The sequence below is a fragment of the Rhineura floridana genome, chromosome 1 (genome assembly GCF_030035675.1).
Source record: "Rhineura floridana isolate rRhiFlo1 chromosome 1, rRhiFlo1.hap2, whole genome shotgun sequence".
Classification (NCBI taxonomy): Eukaryota; Metazoa; Chordata; class Lepidosauria; order Squamata; family Rhineuridae; genus Rhineura; species Rhineura floridana.
This window is the reverse complement of record NC_084480.1, coordinates 164409668-164437603: the sequence shown is the minus strand read 5'-3', so window position 1 is coordinate 164437603 and position 27936 is coordinate 164409668. Positions and strand designations below refer to the sequence as shown.

General features: G+C 43.2%; 1 protein-coding gene across 2 annotated transcripts in view; it reads right to left on the bottom strand.

The window, feature by feature from the left end:
- The window catches only part of DDR2 (discoidin domain receptor tyrosine kinase 2), a 109453-nt gene that overhangs the window by 1847 nt on the left and 79670 nt on the right, over nt 1–27936 (bottom strand). For both annotated transcript variants that reach the window (XM_061584042.1, XM_061584033.1), the window contains exons 10-16: nt 27188–27318; nt 23535–23745; nt 14444–14667; nt 9770–9897; nt 8086–8277; nt 4218–4452; nt 710–859 (exon numbers count right to left, since the gene is read on the bottom strand). In XM_061584042.1, the coding sequence (XP_061440026.1) occupies nt 710–859; nt 4218–4452; nt 8086–8277; nt 9770–9897; nt 14444–14667; nt 23535–23745; nt 27188–27318 (1271 nt within the window). The remainder of the gene's footprint in view (nt 1–709; nt 860–4217; nt 4453–8085; nt 8278–9769; nt 9898–14443; nt 14668–23534; nt 23746–27187; nt 27319–27936) is intronic.

Genomic DNA, 27936 nt, shown 5'->3' with positions numbered 1-27936 from the left:
GGGTTACAATGCAGGCTTTGGTTTGTTTTTTCAGCTCATTGTCTCCCTACACCTTTTCAGAGTTTAATCCCCACTCAAGCTGCAGTTTTAGGGAGCAGAGAGGTACCTCTACTGTACCTGTCTCTTCACCCACCCCCATGGCTTCAGGTATATGTCCAAGCAGAGATCATTGTTCCAGGCCATAAAGCAGTTCTTCCCCGTGGCTTGTATTTATTTGGGGACATCCAAGTGGGCCTATCATGTTGGTGGTAGCAGTTACACTGTGAAAGTCTACCCTATGCTAAACAAGCTGAGTGGGACACCTGGGAGTTTAAAAGGCAGTGAGGTAGAAAACCCTGAAAGTCATCATTCAAGCCTAGGGTACATTTGAAAAAAACAATGCCTTTTCTTCTCTAAGCATTCAAAGTGACCTTAAGAAGTTAGTGCATGGAAGTGCAAGTACCAAAATGTTAACTCAAACAAAGAGAAATGTCAAATAGACACATCTGATTTTTTAAAAAAACACCCACAAATATATAAACACAACATGGGGGAGGGGGAGAATAGCATTGTGGCAGTAGAAGGATCATAAAAGATCATAAAAATTATCCCTAAGCAATACTGTCCTCTTTTTCACCTAAGGCACTTGCAGCTATCCCATAACAGAACACATGACCTCATACCTTTCCATTTTTCTATGATTCTATAATTTCTATGATTGTTTCCGTACCTGCCGTCCCTGATCCCTAAAGAACTCTCCGGTGTTCTCAATAACTTGTTCATCCGAGAGCTGGGAATATGGCTGCTCATGGCAAAAGGTGAAAATCTCCCAGAGGGTCACACCAAACGCCCACACATCACTTGCTGTGGTGAACTTTCCCTGGATGGAGAAATGGATGGGTAGGAGGGAGGGAGCACACAGTTCAGAAACATACGCATACAGTCAGCCAGCAATGCACAATTCCCCAGAGCCTTAACAGACTTCCAGGAGAAACATTTGTGGCAACAGGAAAAGAAACACGGGCCCACACATTTTTCAGGCTATGGTAGAGTCCAGCATGGTAGGGTCTAGGTTTATTCTCCTTTCAGTCCCTCACTGGTAGACAAGCACAGCTGGAACTGGGGTGCATCTGTTCAGAGAAGCTGCTCTTTAGAGTTGAGGCCCTCACCAGATTTAGCACCCCCTTCCTATGGTCACCATCGGAGAGTTGGAAAGGTCATTTGCCTGTGTTCCTTCAGTCAGAGAAGTAAAAGCATGGTGGAAAAAGAGATTATTAAAAGGTAATTCAAATTTGTATTCATGCATGAAGAGACTTGAACCAGCCTTGATATTAAACTGGATTCCACAAGCTGGATTAAAATATTAAAAAAATGTATTTAGAATGTGTGTGCCTTCAGTATTCCCCAGTCCATGACTACTCCTCCCCCCCTTCCCAGAGGTACTATTCTCATGACTTGTTGGGACAGAAGTGAAGAACAGGATCATGCTATTAAGTTGCCAAAGAGGGAGGGCAGCTGGAATGAACATTCAATGACATTCTGGGAGTAAGGCTACATTAGAGGGGTCCAGATTGAGGGAGAGGTAGCTAGCAGCCTGGCTATTGCCTTTTCCTTTCTATCCTAGCCCAGATGGATCCCAGAATTATTATTAAGGTGCCAAGATGGCTGGCACCTTTTACGAAGAGGCATCCACCCTCCTTTTTCTCTCACACAGGAAGCAGTGCCTCATGAGATGGTGCCTACCATGGTTCATGCCTTCATCATTTAAACAAATGCAGATTTAATCAAGTGCAGCTATATCCATTTTCCTGAAAGTAACCACAATGAAAAGGAAAGAAGTGAAGTAAGAAGAACACCAATGTACAAAAAATATGTCTACATCTTTGGGGATGCAGTCCTGATTGCAGGTGTTGCGACCACTCACCATATGCTCAGAGACACGTTACCAAATTCTTCACAGGAAGTGGATTGGACTGTGAAAGACCAACCCAAATTGTGTTTGTATTTTGACAAATTTGTAGGGTAGTCCAATATTTCAGAGAGGAAGTCAGTTCTCCTGCTCCCCTGGTGCATTCCTATAACTGCCCAATTTCCGTGCTTTTTAATAGAAATATCTGTTGGCTATAGGTACATTCTTAAACCCCAAGGATTTTTTTTGCCTATTTCTCTGCTTTTTAATCCGGGAGGTAAGAAATGGGATCCTGTGCAAGTTTGTTGATAATGGATAGTTCATTTTCATGCTTATTGACTTCAGTCAGATTTACTTCCTTGCAATCATGCTTAGGACAGGTGAAACTGACCACGGAAGGAGGAGGAAGGGCAGGGGTAGGGGAGGAGGAGGGAGGGGAGGAAGAGCAGAGGGGAGGAGGGAGATGGGTGCAAGCAGGGGGGAGGGGAGGAGGAGGGCAGGTTTGATCATTTGTATGTTTATTGAGTTCAGTGGGATTTACTCCTGTGCAATCATGCTTAAGAGAGATAAAACTGATCATGGAGGAGGGAGGAGGAGGGGATTGGAAGGGGATGGGGAGGGAGAGGCAAAGGAAGAAGGAGGGAAGGGGCAAGAGGGAACAGATAGGAGGAGGAGGAGGAGGAGGGGAAGGCAGGTTTGATCATTTGCATGCTTTCTGAGTTCAGTGGGATTTACTCCTGTGCAGTCATACTTAGGATAAGTGAAACTGACCTGGGGGAGGAGCAAGGGGAGGAAGAGGGCAGGAGGGGGGAGGGGAAGAGATTGGGTGGGTGGCCACTGGGCAGGGGGAAGCCTCTTTCCTTCCCAAAAGGGAAACATTGTGAACAGTATCATTGTTTTTCAGCATTTTCCCCACCTTTTTATTCTACAGCAGGCACATGTAGCCTCCCACCCAAATTTAAACCAATGCTGTCCCTGGTCACATCCACACCAGACCTTTATTTCACAGTCATGGCTTCCTCCAAAGAATCCTGGGAAGTGTAGTTAGTAAAGGGTGCTGAGAGTTGCTAAGAGATGCCCTGTTCCCCTCATAGAGGTTCAATCAGAGCGGCTGACTGTTAAACCACTTTGGCCACTGGAGCTCTGTCAGGGGAATAGGAGTCTCCTCTCAGCACCCTTCACAAACTACACTTCCCAGGATTCTTTGGAGGAAGCCATGATGGTCTAAATTGAAATAAAGGTCTGGTGTGGGTGTGGCCCCGATTAAGCAAGCCCAGCAGCTGTGAGTCTGGCTTTTAGAACACTGGCAGTTGCTCATTACTGAGCATGCCAGGCTTATCACTGAGTTCAATGCTAAATTTCTTAAATTAATTAAAAATCGACCAGGCATTTTTTTAACTTTTAAACTGCAGAAGATGAAGGTCAGAGTATGGGGCAAGGTCAGTGATAGGATTACAGGTACTCTGTGAACATGGCTGATTTTTAATTAATTTCAACAAATTATGAGAACACTGACAGAAAAAGTCCAAAAGGGGTCTGTTTTTTCTCTCTTTCTTTTTAGACTTTGAACTCCTGATTCTCTCTGACTGTTTTGTGTATCACCATGAAAACTTACAGAGTTGTTAAGCAAATGTTTCTGAGTTCAGGACTATATGTTTTGTGAGGTTTTGTTTTGAAATGAGCTTATAGGAAGCATCAGAATGGCATGGGGGTATTTTCAATTTAATACTGCAGAATGAGAAAGATCCATGCTGGCTACAGTATACAGCCACTCTCGTGACTGTATAATTTACTCTTTAGTATCATTTAACCATCTTGGTGGGTGGTTAAAGAGGAACCCAAGGGTGATTTTTCTTCCTTACGTACAATACAGCGCATGTTTCTGGGCAAAACAAGGATTTGATCCATTGTTGTGACAAGACACAGGACCAGGGAATGGTGGAAATTCCAGATGGGTTAGCAATAGATGGGCAACACTGAGATTTCTTGATTAATCACGCTGGTGATTCCAGCCAAATGGTGATCATATACTGAAAGGATGATGTTACTATGTAGCCAGTCAGATTTGGTACTCAGACAATATCCCTAAAGGAAGATGAAGTCAACTAAGAATGAGGTAGCTCTTTCAGAGTAGGCAAACATTTTCAATCCTTTTCAAAGGAATCACAGAAAAATCACCAAAAGAGGTGTCATCAGGGGCTACCAGAAATGTTCACAAAGACTCCTCTTTCAGCTCAGCCCTAGTTGGCATAAGCAATGATGGCTTTGAGTACCTGTCCACATACAAAAGCATGTTCCTAAGAGGATGTACAAGATGCAAGAGGCTTACCAAAAGTATGCTCTCCCATGACATCCAGCGAATGGGGAGAACTGCCCGCCCTTGGATCCTGTAGTAGTCTCCACTGTAGAGGTTCCGGCTCATGCCAAAGTCAGCGATCTTGATTGTGTAATTCTTCCCTACCAGGCAGTTGCGTGTAGCCAGATCTCGGTGAACAAAATTCAGGGAGGACAGATACTTCATGCCAGAAGCGATCTGTGTGGCAATTAATTTCAGGTTGGCATAGCTGAAGGAAATAAGCACCAGAGGAGGAATGGCTTTTGTATCCAAACAGAGTATCCAAGAGCAGAGGCCTAGGAACAGTACTCCACAAACATCCAGAGCCATTTCACAAAGACTGAAGGTCAAACTGAAAGGATACTGTTTTTAGATATCAGGCTTAAAACTGGTCACATCTTAGTCTTTCAAAGAAGCAGCTATGGGGGGAGGCAATCCAGATTAAGACAATAGTAGTCGGGAAGGAGATTTTAACCTGTTCACTCCTGCTACTTTTCTGCCAAAGATACATCCCCCCCCAAAAAAGTAGATATTTTTTAAAAAACAGGGCAAATAACAGCTTGGGTGGGTGGGAAACTGTTAACCCACCTGATCCATGTTGCAGTCTCTATGGACTGAAAGCTCTCACAGCTGCTTTTTATTTAAAAAGTGAAGAGGGGCAGTTTTCAGCACACAATTAAAAATATACTTAAAAGTCACATCTATAACCATCAGCTGGAGCAGCAGAAACATGTGGGTAAATCCAGAGCTTGGAAAAGTTACTTTTTTAAACTACAACTCCCATCAGCCCCAGCCAGCATGGCCACTGGATTGGGCTGATGGGAGCTGTAGTTCAAAAAAGTAACTTTTCCAAGCTCTGGGTAAATCTAGAGGGAGATTAACAAGTGGTTGTATAGGTTCCTCAGTACATGGATAATCCTGCTTTGCAACAAGGAAAAACTAGATGTGGCTTTGGTTAACACTCATCCATATAATGTAATATCCCCAAGATGGTATATCTTTTCCTGTCCTTACTTTCAAAACCCTCTAGGTCTACAAGACTTCCCTCCCAACTCAGATATGGAATTCCTTGAGAAACTCAGTAATTTCTTGGAGGAGGAGGAAAAGACCCTTCCTGATGTGGAAGGACTGCTGCAGCCTAAGCCAACAGCTGCCACAGAGGCCAACACTTCCACTAGTGCCATGAGAGAAGCTATGGGGAAAATGTTGGTGAAAATCTTACAGCTGCACACTGAAGCTTGTAGAAAGGTTTTTTTTTTCCTGGCCAGAAAGCTCCAGGGCCCAGAAAGAAAAATCTGGAGTTTGGATTCAGCATGTTAAAGTAATGATACAGGATTGGCAGGTACCAGATGCCAAGAAGAGGAGGTGGTTTACAGGGAGCCTGAAAGGGCCTGCTTTGGATGTCATACACAGCCTGATGACAGCTGACCTTCAGTTTGTGTAGAAGTACGTTTAGATGCTTTAGAGCATACATTAGAAGTTTGGAGAGTGCTGAGGACCTTTTGTGTAGATTTCACATAACTATACAGAAGATGGGACTGGGAGAAAAGCTGTCTATACTCGTGTAGTGTTTGGAGAAAATCCTGTAACAACTGGTTTGAAAGGGCTGTGTGATATCCAGACAGATGATTAAGGAGAGGATTGCTCAAGTCCTGAAGGGGATCCTGTATGATGGACTCTTGTTTGCAAATATCCACATGAGAGAGCAACTGGAAGAGTCACCAACATTCTCCCAGTTAATGAAGGAAATTCAAGAGGAAAAGGAGAAACAGGCTACCAAAGAAGCTTGCAGAAAAAAAGACAGAGATACACCTGATTTTCAAATTCTCATTCATTTGCAACCATTGTCAATGAACCACTTCCTGAGAATGATGAACCTGTGGCCCAAGGTATGGGAAGAAGCAGCAATTTAAAGAGCCCAAAGGGGAGCATCGGGAGAGCCAAGAACTGCCCCACCTGCTAAATCTAGGAAAGGAAGGGGCCTTTTGGTTGTAAGTGTAGAAATGATGACCACATAGCCTTCAGGTATCAAAATGAGGAAAATCCCACATTGGTACTGCAGAGACTTTGTTGCATCTGGGATAACCAGAGAAACAGCAACTAGACTTGGAGAAGGAGCCACCTAGGCCCAAGGAAGTGAATGGCTCCACTACCAAGGAAAAGGAACAAATCACTTGTTCCTTACTGTAGCCTTCCGGCTGGATTGGCCGGTCCACATTCAGAGATCCAGGTGAAAACTGAAGGCGCAGCATGCAAAGCTATGCTTGACAGTGGGTCTCAAGTCACTATCTTTTCCAAGTCATCTTATGAAAGGATGACATCACATTTGACAATCCAGCCCTTGCCTGGACTCAGCTTATGGATCCTTATGGATTCTACCGGTTTGAAAGGATGCCTCAAGACATCTAAGGAACACCAGCTACGTTCCAGCACCTAGTGGAGAAAGCTGTAGGAAACATGAAAAGGTTCAGAAGAGGGCAACCAGAATGATCAAGGGGATGGAGTAACTCCCCTTTGAGGAAAGGTTGCAACATTTGGGTTTTTTTAGTTTAGAGAAAAGGTGAATAAGAGGTGATATGATAGAAGTGTATAAAGTTATGCATGACATGGAGAGAGAGGAAAGAGAGACATTTTTCTCCCTCTCTCATAACTCGAGAACTTGTGGTCATCCAATGAACCTGAATGCTGGAAGATTCAGGACAAACAAAAGAAAGTACTTCTTCCCTCAGCACTAGGGTTGCCAGGTTCATGGCCTGAGACTGATCCTGTATCTTTAGGAGAAGAGAAAGTCAGCCAAGTGCCGGTGTTCTTGCAACACTCTAATGGGAAAAACCACAAGGTGGAATTCTCCCTTCCCCCTGCACAACTTTTACAGATACAGAAGACCTCTTGGTTGCCAGGCCAGGCCTCCAACAGTTAAACTATGGAATTCACTTCCACAAGAGGCAGTGATAGACACCAACCTGGATGGCTTTAAAAGAAGATTTGACAAATTAATGGAGGAAAAGGCTATGCTCTACCTCCATGGTTGGAGGCAGGATGCTTTTGATTACCCATTGGTGGGAACTGGGTGGGGTGCTCTTATACTCAGGTCCTGCCTGCAGGTTTCCCATGGGCAACTGGTTGGTCGCTGAGTGAACAGGATGCTGGACTAGATGGGGCTGTGGCCTGATCCAGCAGGCTCTTATGTTCTTATCCAAATTGGAGGCCCAGGTTTCCTGGGTGGGGGCTTGAGCCAGAACTTAGTAGAAGAATATCCTCTAGACCAGCGTTTCCCAACTAGTGGGCCACCAGATGTTGTTGGACCACAATTCCCATCTTTCCTGACCATTGGCAATGCTGGCTGAGGCTGATGGGAGTTGTGGTCCAACAACATCTGGCGGCACACTGGTTGGGAAAGGCTGCTTTAGACACTGAATCTGCCCCTAAGTGCTGACACAAGGGTTACATATAAATGTAATAATTGCTTGCACTGATTCCTTATTAACCTAGCCTTTTCCACTCTCCCTCTATTGTGTTCTCTCCCCAGAGCAAAAAATTATAGATCATATGGAGAGTGATCACAGCACTGGGAACAGCCAAGACTACTGGAGGTGGTGGGAGGAAATGGATGCGAATCAAGGACTTGCTGGGAGGAGGACTAGGAATAATTAGAATCTTCCCCCCTCTGCTCTAGTCTAAGGGACGAAACACCAACGGTTTCTAACTTGAGCCTTTTTGTACAGCACTGTATAGCACACGCATACACACACACACTCAGGTACTCATGCAGCTAGTATGTGGGACAGCTGCCACGTAAATTAGGCCTCCAAGCAAAGCAGGCAATGTATAAACCGGCACTTACGGAATCTTGATTGACTACCTGACAGAGGGGGTGGAGCTCTCTGACAAGCTCTGAGGCTCCTGGCGAGACAGGAATTGGTTGAGGTCGCCATTCTCCATGTACTCAGTGATCATGCAGAGAGGGTTGTCAGTGATGCACACGGCCAGCAGCCGGATGATATTGGGGTCCTTCAACCTGGACATAATCTTAATCTCCTTGAGGAAGTCATTCCTTCCAGAAACAAAAAGCCATTATGGAAGTGGAATTAGCTGTGCCATACCATATCCAGCAGTGGGGACTTTTAAACTGCAGAAGATGAAGGTCAGAGTATGGGGCAAGGTCAGTAATAGGGTTACAGTACTCTGTGAACATGGCTGGTTTTGAATTAATTTCAATTATGAGACCACTGACATAAAAAAGTCCAACAAGGATCTGGATTATTTTCCTCTTGTTTTAGACTTCGAATTTTGGATTCTCTCTGAATGTTTTTTGCATCACAATGAAAACTTAGAGGGTTGTTAAGCAAGCGTTTCTGAGTTCAGGGCTATATATTTCATAAGATTTTGTTTTGAAATGAGCTTATGGTAAGTAGCAAAATGACATGGGAGAATATTTAATTTAATGTGGCAGAATACGAAAAAATCCATGCTGGCTACAGTATACAGCCACTCTTGTGGCTGTATAATTTCCACTCTACTCCTGAGGACGAACGTTTCTTTTAAGCCCTCAAATTTGTACAAAACTTGAAAACTGCACAAGCAAATTTACAATTGCCTGACTGTGTGTTTCTGTGCACTCCCTCAGCAGGGAAATTAAAAAAAAAAAAGCAAATTAGAAGGTAGGGACAAACCCAAAAGGTGATGCCTACTTGTATGAACAGGGAAAAACAAAGTTGCTCCCCATATGCAAATTCAGATACATGCATTGTGTGGACTACTCCTGTCCAATTCAAATGGAGAAAAAGTGGATTAACAGCTAAATAATGCTCAAATGTGGACAAGCCCCAGGACAATTTGAGGGCAATCAAAATGGCCAAGGGGCTGGAGCAACTCCTCTTTCGGGGAAGGTTACAACAGTTGGGGCTTTAAGATTAGAGAAATGGAGAAATGATCCAGGTGTATAAAATTATACATGGCATGGAGAGAGTGGATAGGGAAAATTCCCCACCACCACACACACAATGCTTAGCACAGAAGGCCACCCAGAGCAGCTGAATGTTGGAGATTCAAGACAGACAAAAGAAAGTACTTCTTCACATTAGTTAAACTATGGCATTTGCTTCCACAAGTGATGGCCGCCAACTTGGAAGGCTTTGAAAGGGAATTATATCAATTTGTGGAGGACAAGCCTATCAATGACTGTGTACTACCTCCAGTATCAGAGGTGGTCTGCCCCTGAATACCAGTTACTGGGGAGCACAAGCAGGGAGAGCACTCTTGCATTCATGTCCTGCTTGTGGGCTTTCCACAGACATCTGGTGGGACATTGTAAACACTTAGAGGTTTTCTTACCATCTTACAATCAAGCGGTATATAAATTTTGTTAAATATATAAATAAATTAAATTGTAAGGAGAGAGCACTGGACTAGGTGGGTCTTTGTTTTAATCCAGCAGGGCTCTCTTATGTTTATGTTTGGTCTCATTTTGGGTTAAGAACTTCTTGTAACTGCTCTTAAGAAAGCTACAACTGTCTTATGTCTTGCATGCCGCATGCCCCCAGCACCTGGCATTCTTGTTGGCGTCGGCTCGCAGCATTTTCACAGCCAGTAGGACAGGCTGGCTAGTGTTGCCATCCAGAACAAAATCATTGTCCACAAACTTCTCCATTCCTTCTACTTCACACAGGTGGACCTAGAGGGGAGGCAACAAGCAGTACTGGTTTGACAGATAACTCTTTCATGTTTACACAGAGAGGAGGGTTAGACTTCAAAAAACAAGATCATTAGAACGACCTCCCCACTCCCAAAAATCTTCTATTCCTATCCCCATTTCCCACTCCGTTTGCAGGGTAGAAATGCATTCACTGTACTGTGTAGCCAATTTGAGAGTCACAGTTGTTTGCAAATTTCCCATACAGACAGATGTTTGTTATCTTCTGATTGTATTATCACTCCACCAGCGTCTTTATCCACAATGGAAAGCTTCATAGACATAACAATATTACAGCCAAAAGTATTAAACAGAGAGAGACGACATGATCACGCAGAGGAATCAATATCAAACCTAAAGCCCAGTGACCCCCTGGATAAGCTTCTGCATATTTTGTATGAAATAAAAACTTCTGGCTTGTGGGCCTGATGGAAAGAGAAAGTACATAAACTGGGCAGAGGCTGTTTGTGAGATCACCCAGAGACTGAGACTGCTTCCACATTCCTGAGTGCCCATTACCGCTTGGAAACACTAGAACAACCCCAGATGCTCCTTCCTGATTCTGGAGTGCTTCAATCTGCTCTGATGTTTTCAGCACTGCTGCCACCACCACCAATGCCACGTCCTTTGGCAGTATAAGATGAGACTAAAGACCAGAACTAGGTGAGCATGGACATGACTTAAGAAGGAGGTGAGTGGGGAGTGGCTGATTGTGGTGCTGGACTGGGCAGAGAAGTTTAAACCTCTCTGCCCAGCCCTGCACCATAATGGGGATGCAGATTGCCCCCTCCTCACTCATCAGATCAGTCATTTGAGGAGAGGGGAGGGGTCAATAACCCCAAGGAGAGGCTTGTGTGCCATGTGTATCACCTCTGTGCATGATGTAGGTAGCCACACCCATTCTTGGCCGTAGAAGGGTTGGCCAAGAGTGGATGTAGCCTTCAAGGCAAAAAAGTTTAGCCCCTGCTATTCTAGATAATTGTCACTGACCTCCTTACATTTCATTTCCCCTAAACTCAAACTTCTACTTCCCACTTCCCCTCCATGTGTTCAGGATTTTTATTATTAGAAGAGGAAAACAGTTGTAGAAGTGGGAGTAAACAAGGACAGGCCCAAATAATTGGAGCTATTTTTTACTGGACCAGTTTTTTTTTAATGGGTCAAATAATTTTGATTAATTAAGAAATGTAGCAGTGCTAGTAGAAACATTCAGCAAAAATACACAGGAGATTTCCACAAATGTAAGGAGATTTCTAAACAGGTACGTCCCTTTCCCCCTTCAAAAAAGTGATCTGTACAACATGAAAGTTTACTTCCAACAGAGCTGGTCCAATAAATTATAGCCAACTATTTTGTACATGGTATGACAGATAGAGGTGTATTTGCCTGCAGCACATGAACATCACCTTATTTTGTCTAATAAGCAGGATAGTTTTAAGAGGGTTGAAAGTGATATGATACAGGCATTCTGGACCTTGATGAAAACACATATTTCTATTGTCCTCGCCTCCAGTCAAATAGGCTTTGAAGATACCACAAAAATGCAAAACCTATTTATCAGAAGTGATAGCAGGATGAGTATACATGCCATAAAAAGCATTGTCTTGCCACACTAATAAAGATAGCAAAAGCCCTCGAGTAAAAGTCAACCTGCACAAACTTTATTTGCCCAGACCTTGTAAAGATTTATATTTTACTCACTCTTGTTTTATCTAATTGTTTTTATCTTATTCTTATGCACTTGTTTTATTATTATTCACTAATAGGCAAAAAACCTTGCGGTTTAAGAACGTACCTATAGCCAACAGATATCTCTATCAAATTTTAAAAAGCAGGGAAATTGGGCAGCTATAGTGAATGCACCAGGGGAGCAGGAGACCTGACCTCCTCTCTGAGATATTGTACTGCTCTACAAATTTGTCAAAATGCAAACACAATTTGGGTTGGTCTTTCATAGTTCAATCTACTTCCTGTGTAAAATCTACTTCCATGTTCCTCTGAGCATATGGTGAGTGGTGGGAACACCTGCCATCAGCCTAAATAACAGAAACCAGACATGTGCTGTGCTGATCTTGTTTTAGCAGGGAAGAAGCAACAATATTAAGACAGTTGATATAGTTCAGATAGTGGGCAGGGGAGGAGGAAGGAAGAGGGGAGGTGAGGTAGAAGGGACAGAAGAAGGGAAGGAGGGGAAAGGCAAGTCTGATCATTTGCATGCTTACTGAGTTCAATGGAATTTACTCCTGTGAAATCATGGTTAGGATAAGTAAAACTGATCATGGGGAAGAGGAGGGGGAGGGGGAGAGAGGGAAGAGAGGAGGAGGGAAGGGGCAAAAGGGGTGATGGGAGGGAGAAGGAGGGGAGGGCAGGTTTGATCATTTGCGTACTTGTTGAGTTCAGTGGGATTAGGGTTGCCATATTCCAGTCCCACAAATCCGGGCAGACTAATTTGAATATTGTGCATATTATGCAAATCATTTGCATATTAATATTTGGATTGTCCAGTTGATTTGTTTTTGTGCCTAGGAATTACCACCAAAAACTGGGGAAAGATGTGAGAAATCTTTTTTTTTAAAGCAACATTTTCAGCCCTAAATGCCTAGACTCTAGTTTCCAACACTATGGAATACTGATTGATTGATTAAGAAGATTTATATCCTGCCCTTCTGCTGTTAAAAACAGAGCTCAGCACAGCTTACAAATATAATAAAAACAATAAAAATACACAATCAATATAAAAACATAATGAAAACACAATATAGCAACAAACATAAAGTAAGTCAGGGCAGCAGTACGCTTAACCATTACATATACGATATATTTCAGAGATGTGGTGGGTGGAGAAAAACAAGAAGCCAAAATGTTAGGAAAAGGAGTATTTCACACCACATGCTCAGTTCTAAATACTGTTGCAGCAAGTTTTACAGGTTCCTCCAGTGCACTGGTGCAGGCGCTCAGACATTCAAAGTATCTGTATGTTTCTTAGGTTTTATAAAAGCAGAGCTTTGCTTAACTCAAAATTTCTTCTCCCTTTGATCAACCACATCTACACAGGTTCTACCTCCATACTCAAAATGAAACTGGGCCTGGAAGTGTGCAACAACCCCACACATACCTTGCTAATTAGATTACCAATGCCAGGATGTCTGTCTTATCGACTACTCTTCTGCTCCCCGCCCCCCCCCCGGGCATCATGAAAGACCCAGTCCTGGGCTCAGAAAGAAAATAAATATCTGGTCCTCTTCAAAGTACTGATAAGCCTCCTGTTTTAATTAAAATAATAATTGTAAATTCTTGCTCTTATCACTAATGGGAGTTAATTATCTTGCATATGCTGCTGTTGCTTCTATGGCTGTAACTGAGTGAGGTTAAAGATAAGTGAAATGCAAATAGGAAAAAAACAACACAAAAGGCAGTAACACTTTCCTAAATGTAATACCATACCAACCACAACAAGATTCCTATGAGTAAGGCAGAAAACTCAGCATCGCACAACCAGACAGGATTCATAACCAAAAACCCAAACTAAAAAAATCCTAGCAGCCAGTCAGCCAAGGCCACAGAAATCCCCATGCAGCACAACCTGACCTGGGGACTGCAGTTAATGCAGAATGCTGCAGCACAATTGCTGCATGAGTGAGATCCTATCAGCACATAATACCTCTGCTCTGAAATCTCCATTGGTTGCTGATTTGCTACCTGGCCAAGTTCAAGCTGTGCCTTTCAAGTTATGGGTGCCACACAGTACTTGTTCTGCTCTTGTAAGAAATCAGTCCTGTAAAGTGGCAGCACCTACGCTTTGGAACTCCTTCCTATTGACATTAGGCAGATGTCTCTTTTCAGCACCTGCTAAAATCAGTTTTCTTGAGGCAAGCCTCTCCAGGCATGTGGAAGCTATTGTGTTTTTAAATCTGTTTTTAACTCATTGTTGGTTTTATTATTTTGAATGTTTTTAAGTATCTGTCCTTAACCCTTTTGCCAATAATTTTATTGTTTTAATTCTTTCTGTAAACCACTTTGAGATTTTTTACAATAAAGCGGTATATAAATGTTGTAAATAAAAATACATAAATAAATGTTGGAGTCACTGTGGCCCTTGAGTCTCTTCCCACTTTTAGGAACCAAGGAATCTGCGTTATACATTGTGAACAGTATCATTGTTTTTCAGCATATCCCTCACCTTTTTATTCTACAGCAGGCACATGTAGCCTCCCATCCAAATTTAAACCAAAGCTGTTCCTGGCCACATCCACACCAGGCCTTTATTTCACTTTAGACAATCATGGCTTCTCCCAAAGAATCCTGGGAAGTGTAGTTAGTGAAGGGTCCTGAGAGTTGCTAGGAGATGCCCTGTTCTCCTCACAGAGCTTCAATCGGAGCAGCTGTTAAACCAGTCTGGCCACTGGAGTTCTGTCAGGGGAATAGGAGTCTCCTCTCAGCACCCTTCACCCTTCCTGCCATAGCAATCCTTTCTGTAAGTCTTGCTGGAAGGTACACATATGATAAGGAACAAACAATAAATTCTCACCTCTCCAAACTGGCCTTCTCCCAGCTTCTCCTTGAAAGTCAGCAGCTTCCTAGGAAACTCAGACACAGCCACATCTTTGCCAGACAGCAAGTCCATGGTAACTGCAGGGACAGAATAGGTGTTGCTGCCTGTCACCCCCTGCAGGTTGACAATGTCCGCCTCCGCATAATGGGGGACCCCTTCGGCTCCACTTAGCTGGGCTGGTTTGGTAGATCCACTGCAGCCTGGGAAGAAAAGAAAAGGGAGAAGAGGACCTCAGCCAAATAGACTTGGTGCAATCCTGTACTCCAGTACCTGGGAGTAAGCCCCACTCAACTCTGTGGGACTTAATTCTGAGTAGAAATGAGTAGGATACTAACTTTGGAGAGGTGCTGCCTGGGCTGCAGGAGGGAAAGGGGCTGCAAAAAGTACTACAGGGATCCTACATGTTACAAAGAAGAGCAAGCATCCAGTCAAGTCAAGTACTAAGCATACTAGGTAACAGCCAGGAGCAGCATTTTGTGACCATTTGGAAGACTTGAATCAAGAAATGTTGAATGTTGTGACTTGTATAAATTATGCATAGTATAAATATTTTTTCTGATTTTATACCATTTATTCTGCTTCTGTTATTTATAGGAAGGAAAAAGGAATTATGTGGGGGCACTTGCCTCCCATACACTGGGCAACTTAATCAGCCATACCTTTTAACGTTCAAAACCCTAAATGGCTTAGTATTGAGATACCTCAAGGACTGCCTCTTTCCACATGAACCTGATCAGGTATTAAGATCTCTGTTTTCTGCAAGTCCCTGAGCTGAATTGGGGGTGGTAAACCAAGACTGGGCCTTTTCCATTTTGGCACTTTATCTTTAGAGCTTGTTCACCAAAGAAGATCACCTGGTGCCATCAAGTTATATTTTAGTGTCAGACTGAGACCTTTTTATCTGCTTAACATTTGTATGATGCTTATTTTGACTAAATGGGCTTATCTTGTTTTTTAAAGGCTCTTCTATTAATGGTCTTCTTCGGTTGTATTGTTTCAAAATTTTGTAAACAACTCTGGGAGGTTGGAAAATGTGGTATATATATATATACTGCTACCAAAAATGCTAAAAATCACCACCCATTGGCTGCAGAGATTTACCAAACATTGCTCACAAACTTTCAAACATATATTTGCAATCATAAGGACTAGAAATTTGTTTGTTGAAAACCAAAACTAAAATACTTTATTCTCATGGAAATAAATTATGTGCTCAACACAGTCTTCTGATCAAGGTTTTTCTCAACCCTGATCTTACTAGATGATCCTTGACAAGTCATCCCCTCTTTTGCTATAAGTTTTAAAGGACTCTGTCTAAGTACTTTTTTTGTGTGTGTGGTTGTTTGCTATAACTATAGTCATTATAAAAGAAATGCACTGTGTCAAAATTGTTTAGAGGAGGGGTGGCTGACCCCTAGCCCAAGGGCTGGATCAGACTCCCCCAAACAAATCCCCCTCCCCCCCATGCATACCCCAACTTTGGTAGCAGTGGCAAAAAAAAGTAAAAGTAAAAAGTGCTGGAGAGAGTGGAGAGATTGAACCTTATCCCTCTCTATTGATCAAAATGATTGATGAGTGGAGAGTAGGGATGAAAGGATAAGTCAAGTTTGGCTATCTCAGTATCTCATTTTTAAGAACATAAGAAGAGCCTGCTGGATCAGGCCAGTGGCCCATCTAGTCCAGCATCCTGTTCTCACAGTGGCCAACCAGGTGCCTGGGGGAAGCCCGCAAGCAGGACCCAAGTGCAAGAACACTCTCCCCTCCTGAGGCTTCTGGCAACTGGTTTTCAGAAGCATGCTGCCTCTGACTAGGGTGGCAGAGCACAGCCATCACGGCTAGTAGCCATTGATAGCCCTGTCCTCCATGAATTTGTCTAATCTTCTTTTAAAGCCATCCAAGCTGGTGGCCATTACTGCATCTTGTGGGAGCAAATTCCATAGTTTAACTATGCACTGAGTAAAGAAGTACTTCCTTTTGTCTGTCCTGAATCTTCCAACATTCAGCTTCTTTCAATGTCCACGAGTTCTAGTATTATGAGAGAGGGAGAAGAACTTTTCTCTATCCACTTTCTCAATGCCATGCATAATTTTATACACTTCTATCATGTCTCCTCTGACCCGCCTTTTCTCTAAACTAAAAAGCCCCAAATGCTGCAACCTTTCCTCGTAAGGGAGTCGCTCCATCCCCTTGATCATTCTGGTTGCCCTCTTCTGAACCTTTTCCAACTCTAGAATATCCTTTTTGAGATGAGGCGACCAGAACTGTACACAGTATTCCAAATGCGGCTGCACCATAGATTTATACAATGGCATGATGATATCGGCTGTTTTATTTTCAATACCTTTCCTAATTATCGCTAGCATGGAATTTGCCTTTTTCACAGCTGCCGCACACTGGGTCGACATTTTCATCGTGCTGTCCACTACAACCCCGAGGTCTCTCTCCTGGTCGGTCACCGCCAGTTCAGACCCCATGAGTGTATATGTGAAATTAAGATTTTTTGCTCCAATATGCATAATTTTACACTTGTTTATATTGAATTGCATTTGCCATTTTTCTGCCCATTCACTCAGTTTGGAGAGGTCTTTTTGGAGCTCTTCGCAATCCCTTTTTGTTTTAACAACCCTGAACAATTTAGTGTCGTCAGCAAACTTGGCCACTTCACTGCTCACTCCTAATTCTAGGTCATTAATGAACAAGTTGAAAAGTACAGGTCCCAATACCGATCCTTGAGGGACTCCACTTTCTACAGCCCTCCATTGGGAGAACTGTCCGTTTATTCCTACTCTCTGCTTTCTGCTTCTTAACCAATTTCTTATCCACAAGAGGACCTCTCCTCTTATTCCATGACTGCTAAGCTTCCTCAGATTTTTCCATTCTTTCTCCACATTTCTGCAGCAATCAGAGATTTTTTTTAAAAAAACTATGAAAATTCTTCAGCATTTTAGTGCCAATTTCTTGTAACACATTTTATATGCAGTTTTGTCTACTATAATATTTTTGCAAGTAATTTCTCCTAACAGGATGCATTTTTGTGCAATTTTCACAGATATATTCATTTTTATGCACATTTCCCTCTAATATATACATTTTTTAAAACACTGGTTGGAGGACTGCATTGCAAAATTCAGAAAGTGTGGGTTTTGACAGATGGCTGTGTTTCAATTCTCATATTGTTTCGGAAAGTGCAAATGTGATAGATTTGGCTTTAAATATGAACTAAATCAAATGTCTCCCCCATCTCTAGTAGGGAGGGGGCAATAACCCCTCCCCTTCACAGCTGATTTGCAGGGATAGATGAGGAGGGGGCTGAGTGCCTGTATGTGTCTGCAATTTTATAGTGGGAGAGTGTAAGGTGGCCACACCTACTGCTGCATATTGCTCCAGGATGGTTGTCCAAGGATTACTGTGACCCTTGGTTAAAAAAAGGTTAGCCACTCCTGTTGTAGAGGTTTAAATCTCTTTACCAGTGCCTGGAATCCATGAGTGGATGGATGGGAAGGAACAGGCTGAAGTTGAATCCTGATAAGACTGAGGTGCTACTCGTGGGAGACAAGGGAAGGTTGGGAGATGTTGACCTGGTGTTCGATGAGGTGAAATTGCCCCTGAAGGACCAGGTCCGCAGCCTTGGGGTTGTTCTTGATTCCAAGCTGTCCATGGAGGCTCAGATTTCGGCAGTGAGCCGGGCAGCTTGGTATCAATTACACCTCATTCGTAGACTGCAGCCCTACCTTCCTGCTCATCAGCTCCCACTGGTGGTACATGCCCTGGTCACCTCTCGTTTGGATTACTGTAATGCGCTCTACGTGGGGTTAGCCTTGAAAACGGTCCGGAAATTACAACTTATACAAAATGCTGCGGCTCGACTACTTACAAACTGTCGCCGCCGGGAACACATCACTCCAGTGTTGTTCGACCTACACTGGCTTCCAGTTATTTTCCGGGCCCAATTCAAGGTGTTGGTATTAACCTCTAAATCCCTATACGGTCTCGGCCCAGTTTATCTGATGGAGCGCCTCCAGCGCCACCAACCATGCCGCCCAACAAGATCAGCCACACAGGACCTTCTCTCAATCCCGCCAACTAAAACAGCTAGGTTGGCGGGGACAAGAGAGAGGGCATTTTCAGTGGCGGCCCCCACTCTCTGGAACTCCCTCCCATATGACCTTCGGCATGCCCCTTCCCTGAATGTATTCCGCCAAGCTTTGAAGACCTGGCTCTTCAGACAGGCCTTTGGGTCTTCCGGGGAGGGTTAAATTTTTACGATGAATAGCCTACTACTCTGTACTGGAATTGTTTTATTGTTTTATTGTTATATTGTATTTTATGATGTATTTTATTATGATGTAATGTATTGTTGTTAAATTGTACGTCACCTAGAGTGGCCATTGGCCAGATAGGCGACCCACAAATTAAATTATTATTATTATTTACAGTCAAACTTTCTAGAACCTATAGTGCAGATGCGCACATACACATCCTACTTTAGGGTTTCCAGGTGTCCGGTTTTTGCCCGAAGACTCCAGTTTTTTTGGGTCCTCTCCAGGTCTCCGAGTGTGTCACTTTTAATCTCTGAACTCTTAGATTTCATGTTAAAAAAAATCAAGTTTCTAGGTAGCCTGGTTCAAAAGATATAAACCAAAATGTCAGCCACCTCCCATCCAAAACTTCTGTTTGTACCACCTGCCCTAATCCCTCTCCTTTCAGGTCTTTAGCCAATGTCAGGGCTGTGATTGACAAGATTTGTTCATCCCCTCCAGGCAATACCTAAACCCCATTTCAAGTTCTGAGAACAATTTTTTTTATTTTTTTTACTGGCATGATTATATATACGAAGTTCAGTAAAAGAAAATTTTCACTATCTGCGTTTCTTTTCTGGCCATTATTATTATTCGTTTCATTTCATGATTATTACTGAAAATAATTTTGTCATATAGAGGAGGGGGATGTTAAAAAATGATCTGCTCCGGGTGTCAAATACGCTAGGTACGCTACTGATGCACCCTGTTATTTGCATGTTTCTTGCCCAACAGTGGTAAGAGAGAATTCACATACTGGGAAGTGTGGCTTCAGTTGCTGTTGTTCCCAGTCTACTGCCTGTGAAGGTAGACAAAACTATGTGTGTTTTCTCTCTGTCAATTATTACTCACTAAAATTGTGTTGGCTGTCAAAATGAGTTTATAGCAGCCCACAGAGTAGACAGGAAAGAGTACAGAATCTTCTTAATTCTTACTCATTTCTCAAACCTCTCTCTGCAGTGAAGGGGCAAGTCTGTAAAGAAGTTTGGAGCACAAACATTAAAAGGCAGGTAGGACATTCTAGGCAGGGGATTGCCACCCATGCTTTGGTATGGATATCTTTGCAGAGGATCCCTAGTCATGCCTTACCAACAGCACAATCCTAACAATACATACTCAGACGTAAGTCCTGTTGAGTTCTATGGGGCTTAGACCCTTAGTATGTGTGTTCAGAATTGCAACATTCAGGGGCATCCATCTTTACTCCCGAATGCTCCCATCTAACATCTCCACAACACTAGGCTCCTTTCTTCCTACAATGGCCTTCTGGTGCATGAGCTGGCCTGAGGGCACTTAAACCCTTCTTGCCAGAAGCAAGTAGGCTAGATTAAATTTAAATCCTTATTTAGCTAAGATTTCGATCTTAATTTCCAATCAGATAATTTTTTTTGTTTGAGTGGTATGCTCCAAGCAACTGTGGTTGAAGTTTAATGTTTAATGACATCACTAGGGCCCGCCCTTGAAATCTCAGGGTTTGGGATACCTCTGACGTGGCAACCCTATTCTACTTACACTCCCACTTCTGTCCCATAGATATTAGTCTATTACCACCAAGCAGAACTGTCATGAGGACCTGGCATCCTTGGGCAGATGCCAGGGCCTTAACATGCAGACAGGCCCACTGCTGATGTCTGCCGTCCCCTAAATTTGGTTTTCTGGCTTGACACTCCAAGCAGCACCAGGTGGCTGGATGCCTTCAGTTTTAATTTCCCACAATCACCCTGACTTAGTATCACTCTGGGGCATTGTGGAAATTAAAGGGTGGCTAGACCTAGCACTGCTTGGAGCACTGCCACCACAGCCAAGTAAGCCCACAGGGGCTCATTGACAAAGGAGGGAGCACACCAGAGGACACTTTACCCCTGGAACGGGCCCCTGAGCTAATTTAGTTGTGATAATTTGTTCATATGTTGTTCACATCTAAATGAGTGTGTGTGTGTTGACTGCTTATACCAAAAAGGTGTACACAGCTAAACAGAGCTGAATCCTCCCCATCATATCGCCCTATCCTTCATTCCCTCAGTCACTTTTCTCCCCAGCCCAGCTTAGATGCCAGAAATGTGTCCAGCTGGAGATGATGATCATCATCATCATCTTAATTTATTAAAGCTACATAAAGCAGCAGAGCACAGGGAGGCAATGCACGTGAGAGGGAGGATTCAGCTCCTTTCACCCACATGCAACTTTCTTTATGAAAAATAGACCCCACGTGTTTTAGACATGAAAGGGGCAGATATCCATGAATTAAAAAATCTGGCTTCCCCCCGCCCCCAAATCCTGTTGCTTTTGGCCTTTAAGGCTTGGTTTGCTCTGTTGTTCTCAGAGCTTATTATCTTAGTCCTGTTATCTCAGTTATTTTCCCAAGATACAGACTTGATCTAAGCCAACAAGGAACTCTAAAGTGTTTCAGCCATGCACACATTCTTTCTTTGCCCAGCACCAGCTTCTATGGCTGGCAGGAACCTCTGCCATCTTGAGAAGCTGCCTTTCCCAGACTGGAGGAGGAGCACAGTTGGTGTGGACAACTGCCCCCCCCTTGGTTGCCTAGCAATCAGGGCTGAGGAGGGGGTAGGGGAGGCAAAATACCTAGAGTCTAGATGGTGAAAAAAACAAAAAATACATTACAAAATAAATTTTGGTATCTCAGACCCGAGAGTGGCTATAATATCTGTTGCTAAATCTCAGCATATGCAAGTCTTATCAGGTAACTTTTACAGAGAGGGGGACGGGGTGTGTGACCTTGCTCCTGCTTCTTGGTCTCTCAGCAACTCTGATATAATTGACCACAGTATCTTCCTGGACTGGCTCTGTGGAATGGGAACTGGGGGCACCACGTTATGGTGGTTCCAGCCCTGCCTACAGGACTGAGTCCAGAGAGTAGCATTGGGTGATTGTCTTTTGGCGCCCTGGCAGTTGTGCTGTGGGATGGTGCAGGGTACCATCTTATCCCCAACACTGTTTAATATCTATATGAAGCCGCTGGGAGCAGTCACTACGAGTTTGGGGGCAAAGTGTCATCAGTATGCTGATGACACAGCTCTATTTCTCAGCTCAGCATATTGATGATACTCAGCTCTATTTCTCCATGGCATCTGAATCAGGCGAGGCTGTGTGGGCCCTGGACCTGGACACTGTGGTGGGATGGATGAGGGCAAATAAGCTGAGCTTGAATCCTGGCAAGACAAAGGCGCTGCAGGTGAGTTGTTCCCATATCCAAGAAATTAGTTAACTGCCTGTCCTCTGAAGGAGTAGGTACACAGTCTGGGGGTGCTTCTGGATCCAGCTCAGTCGTTGGGGCCCAGGTGGTCTCAGTGGCTAGACGTACCTATTATCAACTGTGCCTAGTACGACAACTATGACCTGGACTAAGACAGCCTGATCATAGTAGTTCAGGCATTGGTGACTGCAAGACTGGATTACTGCAAGGCACTCTCTGCAAGGCTTCCCTTGCACTTGATGTGGAGACTGCAATTGGTGCAGAATCCTGCAGCCATATTGCTGACAGGAGTGAGACCCTATTAGCATATAACACTTCTGCTCAGGGATCTGCAGTGGTTGCTGATTTGTTGCTGGGCCCAGCTCAAGGTGTTACTTTTGGTATATAAAGCCTTTCACAACTTGGGACCAGTTTATTTGCAGGACCGTCTTACCCTATATGTCTCCAACACTGGAGGCATTCAAGAGGCAGCTGGACAGCCACAGCACTGAGCAGAAGGTTGGACTCATTGGCCTTGTAGGCCCCTTCCAACTCTATATTCTATGATTCATCTACAGGACACACACAAAATCTCTATAAAACTGTGTATTCCACACCAGGCTTCCATAAAGAAACACTGCTATTTGGGTTTTTTTAATCATCAAAATGATTTGTGATCAATTTGTGCTCAGGGCAGCATACAAAAGATATCATTTTGTCCTCTTCACAACACTTTTAGGGAGGCTAGGCTGAGAGATAGTTACCTACTTGTTCAAGGTTATCATCTAATGAACTATGTCCAGCATTCTAGCCACATGAGCCAGTTTACAGGCCCATGTCTCACTGGTCATCTTTGGGGTATGAGAAATAAGATTTTCAATGGAAGTATGCAGTAACTTTGCCCCCGGAGACATTTTTTTACTGTGTTGTCAGCACAAGTGTACTTGACAATACCAAAGCATCTTGAACCCCAAAGGAGGTAGACTTTTTCTGAGCTGGCCCCTTCCCCATACATATTGAGCCAACACCCCAATTTGCTTTTTGCTGGGGCATATTTGAACCCCTTTTTTTCTTTTCAGAAGGAAAATGGTAAGTGGTACCTGGCTGAAATCTGGGGACCTCATACAGGTTAAAATTTGTTACAATGTCCTAGAAGGGCATTCCTGTAGGTCTACTTATGTGTAAATTACACAATAAACCGTGCAGCTGGGATCCAAATGTACCCTGAAGTCTGCATGAAGGCTACAAGCTTCGGCTATTACTATAGGTCATTGGCTCATTGCAATCTATTTTAACTGAACCAGCCTGCTGATTTTAACAGACACTCTTTTATCTATATATTATGTGGAATGGCTACTGTTTGATGCCTTAAATTGCTTTCAAACTTTTAATTGTGAACTGCCTTAGAACAGCCTTTTGGGGCCTGAAAGATAGTATAAAAATACCTAAATAATTCTATCTCCTTCACCCCTTGAGTGTTGAATGTTAGGACAGAGGTTTATACCCCAGGGCAATAGAACAAATGTGGAAATGAGATCAACAGAGTGCCTTTGCAAAACCTGGCTGCTCTGACCTGCCTCATCCTCCACTGGGGTGAATTCAGGCAACTTGCGTATGAGTCGAGAAGGCTCCTGGTAGTCTGCAGCCAAGGGAAATATGCGATCATACGTGGAGTTGGATTCTCGTTCACTGGATGATGTGGAGCGGTTGTGGTTGAACATGCTGGACTCACTGGGCAGTGAGAGGCTTACAGTCATTTCATCATCCAGCATCCGGCGAGAGGCCTGGAAGGCAAGAGAAAGCAAGTTAAGGTTTCTTCTTCACTATAGAATAGGCAAAACAGGGAGAGGGTATCTTTATGAACTGATACAGAAGGTAAAATAAGGCAATATGTCTGTTCAAATGATGTTAATTGTTGCAAGAGCATGCAAGCTTTTAAATTATACAGAGCTGTTTATTGGGTCACTCTATAAGCTTACATGCTATTAAGTTAAGTGCAGAACTAAAAAAAAGACAAAAGAGAGGAAAAGGTAGACCTAATAGTATAGTAGAATACAAATGTCTACCCACATGATCACAATGAGTTCCAGAAAATGTATTCAAGAATAGCATAAAGGTCTGTTATACCAAGAAAGCACCGAATGGTGCTTATTAGCGATGCTTCTAGGATTCTCCTCATCTGAATTTCAGCCCAGATCCTGGAATATCTGATCTTGTTTCTAAAGTGGAGCTAATGCATTGGCATTCTGAATCATTTTGTTTTCCCACCCCCTCTAAATTTTGTGCAGAGCACTGGGTATGTGCAGCCTGCCACACCTTCCAGCTCTTTCAACATATTGGTGCTTTCACCGCCTCTCTACATTTCCAACATGCATGTGTGCATGGATAAAGCACCACAAAAAGCAATCTTGATGTGATTGTTTACATGATTGTCTCAAGGTTGTTTCTGTGTGGTCTTTTACCAATGCACATGTACACTAACGCAGACGGATAAAACACCAGAGGGGAAAAGTAAACAATGTGATGGTATATATAGTGGTATCAAAATTCTTATTTATTGTATTTATTAATTAGATTTATATTCTTTTGTGTGTTTTGTGTGTGTACAGGAGTGCATGTGTGCATCAGTGACACACCATAGGAAAAGAATCCTGATGCAATACAGTACACTTTTTTGCAGCATTTTAACAATGCTTACATGCACATTGGTGACAGAAGGGGAGGAAAGCTGAAAACAAATAGAAGGAACAGAAAGTTTTAGCAAACTATCCATGTTCCAATTCCAGAATTAATTTTAGAAATTATTAGTTAAACTAGAATTCAGAATGAATAGAAGGCAGGGCAAAGGGAAACAGAGGAAGTATAAAGGAACAGAATGGTGAAATCCATTAAATATATTAAAATATATAAAAGGGCACGTTACCAAATTCTTCCAAGTTACACAGGAAGTGGATTGGACTGTGAAAGACCAACCCAAATTGTGTTTGCATTTTGACAAATTTGTAGGGCAGTACAATATCTCAGAGAGGAGGTCAGGTCTCCTGCTCCCCTGGTGCATTCACTACATCTGCCCAATATTCCGGCTTTTTAAAGTTTGATAGAGATATCTGTTGGCTATAGGTACGTTCTTAAACCACAAGGTTTTTTGCCTATTAGTGAATTTCTCTGCTTTTTAATCTGGGAGGTAAGAAATGGGATCCTGTGCGAGTTTGCTGGGAATGGGTTGATCATTTGCATGCTTTTTGAGTTAAGTGGGATTTACTCCCCTGCAACCATACTTAGGATAGGTAAGACTGACCAGGGGGGAAGGGAGGGAGGGCTGGAGTGGGCAGGGGAGGAGGAAGGAAGGGAGAGGGGAAAGGCAGGTCTGATCATTTGCATGCTTATTGAGTTCAGTGGGATTTACTCCTATGCAGTCATGGTTAGGATAGGTAAAACTGACCATGGGGGAGGAGGGGGGGAAGGGGAAGGAGCAGATTGGAGGAGGGCAGAGGAAGGGGGAGGGGAGAGCAGGTTTGATCATTTGCATGCTTATAGAGTTCAATGGTATTTAATCCCATGCAATCATGCTTAAGATAGGTAAAACTGACCATGGGGAGGAGGAAGGGAAGGGGTAGGAAGGGGAAGGAGGGGATTGGAAGGGGAGGGGGAGGAGGGGCAAAGGAAGGGGGAGGGAAGGGGCAAGACAGGAGGGGATAGGAGGGAGAAGGGAGGGTGGGTTTGATCATTTGCATACTTTTTGAGTTCAATGGGATTTATTTCTGTGCAATTATGTTTGAAAATGGAAATGGACTGCCTTCAAGTCAATCCTGACTTATGGTGAGCCTATGAATAGGGTTTTCATGGTAAACGGTATTCAGAGGTGGTTTTACCATTGCCTTCCTCTGAGACTGAGAGGCAGTGACTCGTAGTCCAACACTGACCCGGAGGAGGGGCAGGGAGGGGAGGAGGAAGGGGAGGGGAGGAGATTGGGTGTGTGGGCACTGGGCAGAGGGGAAGCCCCTTTCCTTTCCAAAAGGAAAACATTGTGAACAGTATCATTGCTTTTCAGGGTTTCCCCCACCTTTTTATTCTATAGCAAATCCCACCCAAATTTAAACCAAAGCTGTCCCTGGCCACATCCACACCAGACCTTTATTTCACTTTGAATAGTCATGGCTTCTCTCAAAGAATCCTGGGAAGTGTAGTTAGTGAAGGGTGCTGAGAGTTGCTAGGAGATGCCCTGTTCTCCTCACAGAGCTTCAATCAGAGCAGCTGACTGTCAAACCAGTCTGGCCACCAGAGCTCTGTCAGGCGAATAGGAGTCTCCTCTCAGCACCCTTCACAAACTGCACTTTCCAGGATTCTCTGGGGGAAGCCATGACTGTCTAAAGTGAAATCAAAGTCTGGTGTGGGTGTGGCCCCCCGATTAGCCAAACTGTGAGTCTGGCTTTTAGAACGCTGACAGATGGTTCTTATGGAGCATGCCCAACACTATCATTCAGTTCAATGCAAAATTTCTTAAATTAATTAAAAATCAGCCAGACATTTTTTTTAACTTTTAAACGGCAGAAGATGGTCAGAGTATGGGGCAAGGTCAGTAATAGGATTACAGGTACTCTGTGAACATGGTTGATTTTTAATGAATTTCAACAGATTATGAGAACTCTGACAGAAAAGAAGTCCAAAAGGGCTCTGGGTTTTTTTCTTTCTTTTTAGACTTTGAACTCCTGATTCTCTCTGACTGTTTTGTGTATCGCCATGAAAATTTAGATGGTTGTTAAGCAAGCTTTTCTGAGTTTAGTACTATATGTTTTGTAAGGTTTTGTTTTGAAATGAGCTTATGGGGAGCATCAGAATGGCATGGGGGTATTTTCCATTTAACATTGTGGAATGTGAAAAATCCACGCTGGCTATAGTATACGGCCGCTCTCGTGGGTGTATAATGAACATGTCTTCCATGTATTATTCAGATGGCTCTTAATAATGTAGGCTTTCTCAGCAGACAGATAATGAAATCCAGTTACTGAAACGGTCCTGAATGGGTTGCTTCAAATCTTGACCCTAAGCTCACTTTTCCTGAACATTTCTATGCTTTCTTGCTTGGAAAAGAACGCCATGTGTCCTGCTTACTCCACAATTGGGAATTTTAAAACATCTTGAGTTCCAGCCTTACAGCAAGCAATTTAGCAATTTGTTTGATTCATATCAGGTTTGTAATGTAGACACGTCTGTCTGCAGGCTCACCTTTTCCAACATCTTCTGCCAAAATTGCCTCCAGAGGATGATTACAATGATGGCCACCAGGATAAAAATGATGGCCACCAGGCAGCCGATCAAGATGCGAGTATTGCTGTCATCCAGTTTGAGGGTTGGATCTGTTAGAAGTGTGAGATTATGGCCATGAAATGCAAGCTTTAGGTGAATCTATGAAAACCAATACTCTCAGTTGGCATACTCCAAGTGGTCTGTACAAGCTGCCATCTTTTGCCCTAGGTTCCACGCCCCCTGTCAAAATGATCCTTAGTAACTTTTCAAATAATCAGTTTACAGCACAATAAGTACATCTTAGTGCATAGGATCTAGATGTCATTCCTGAAGGTAGTTCCTTCTGTTCTGGATATTAAGCATTTTCCCAGCACTCAAACCACAGAATTTAGTCACTGGGAAGATGTGATGTCACCCCAGCTAGTGTGTCATAACTGTGACTGTGTATGTCTTGTAAACTCTGGAAAGTGACTGCACAATATTGCAGCACCTTTTAAAGAGTTACCTATTGGATAGACTGCTTAAACATCTAGAGCAGGGATGGGGAACCTCAGATATGGATAGGAAAGATCTGTCAGTTTCGGTCCTCTCAGTTCTCATTTTTCCAATCTGAAATTCAGTTCTCCACATTTATGCAGCAATTTGTAATTTTTTTATTTAAAAAAATCCCATGAAAATTCTCCACCATTTTAATGTAAATTTCTCCCAATAAGCACATTTTTGTACAT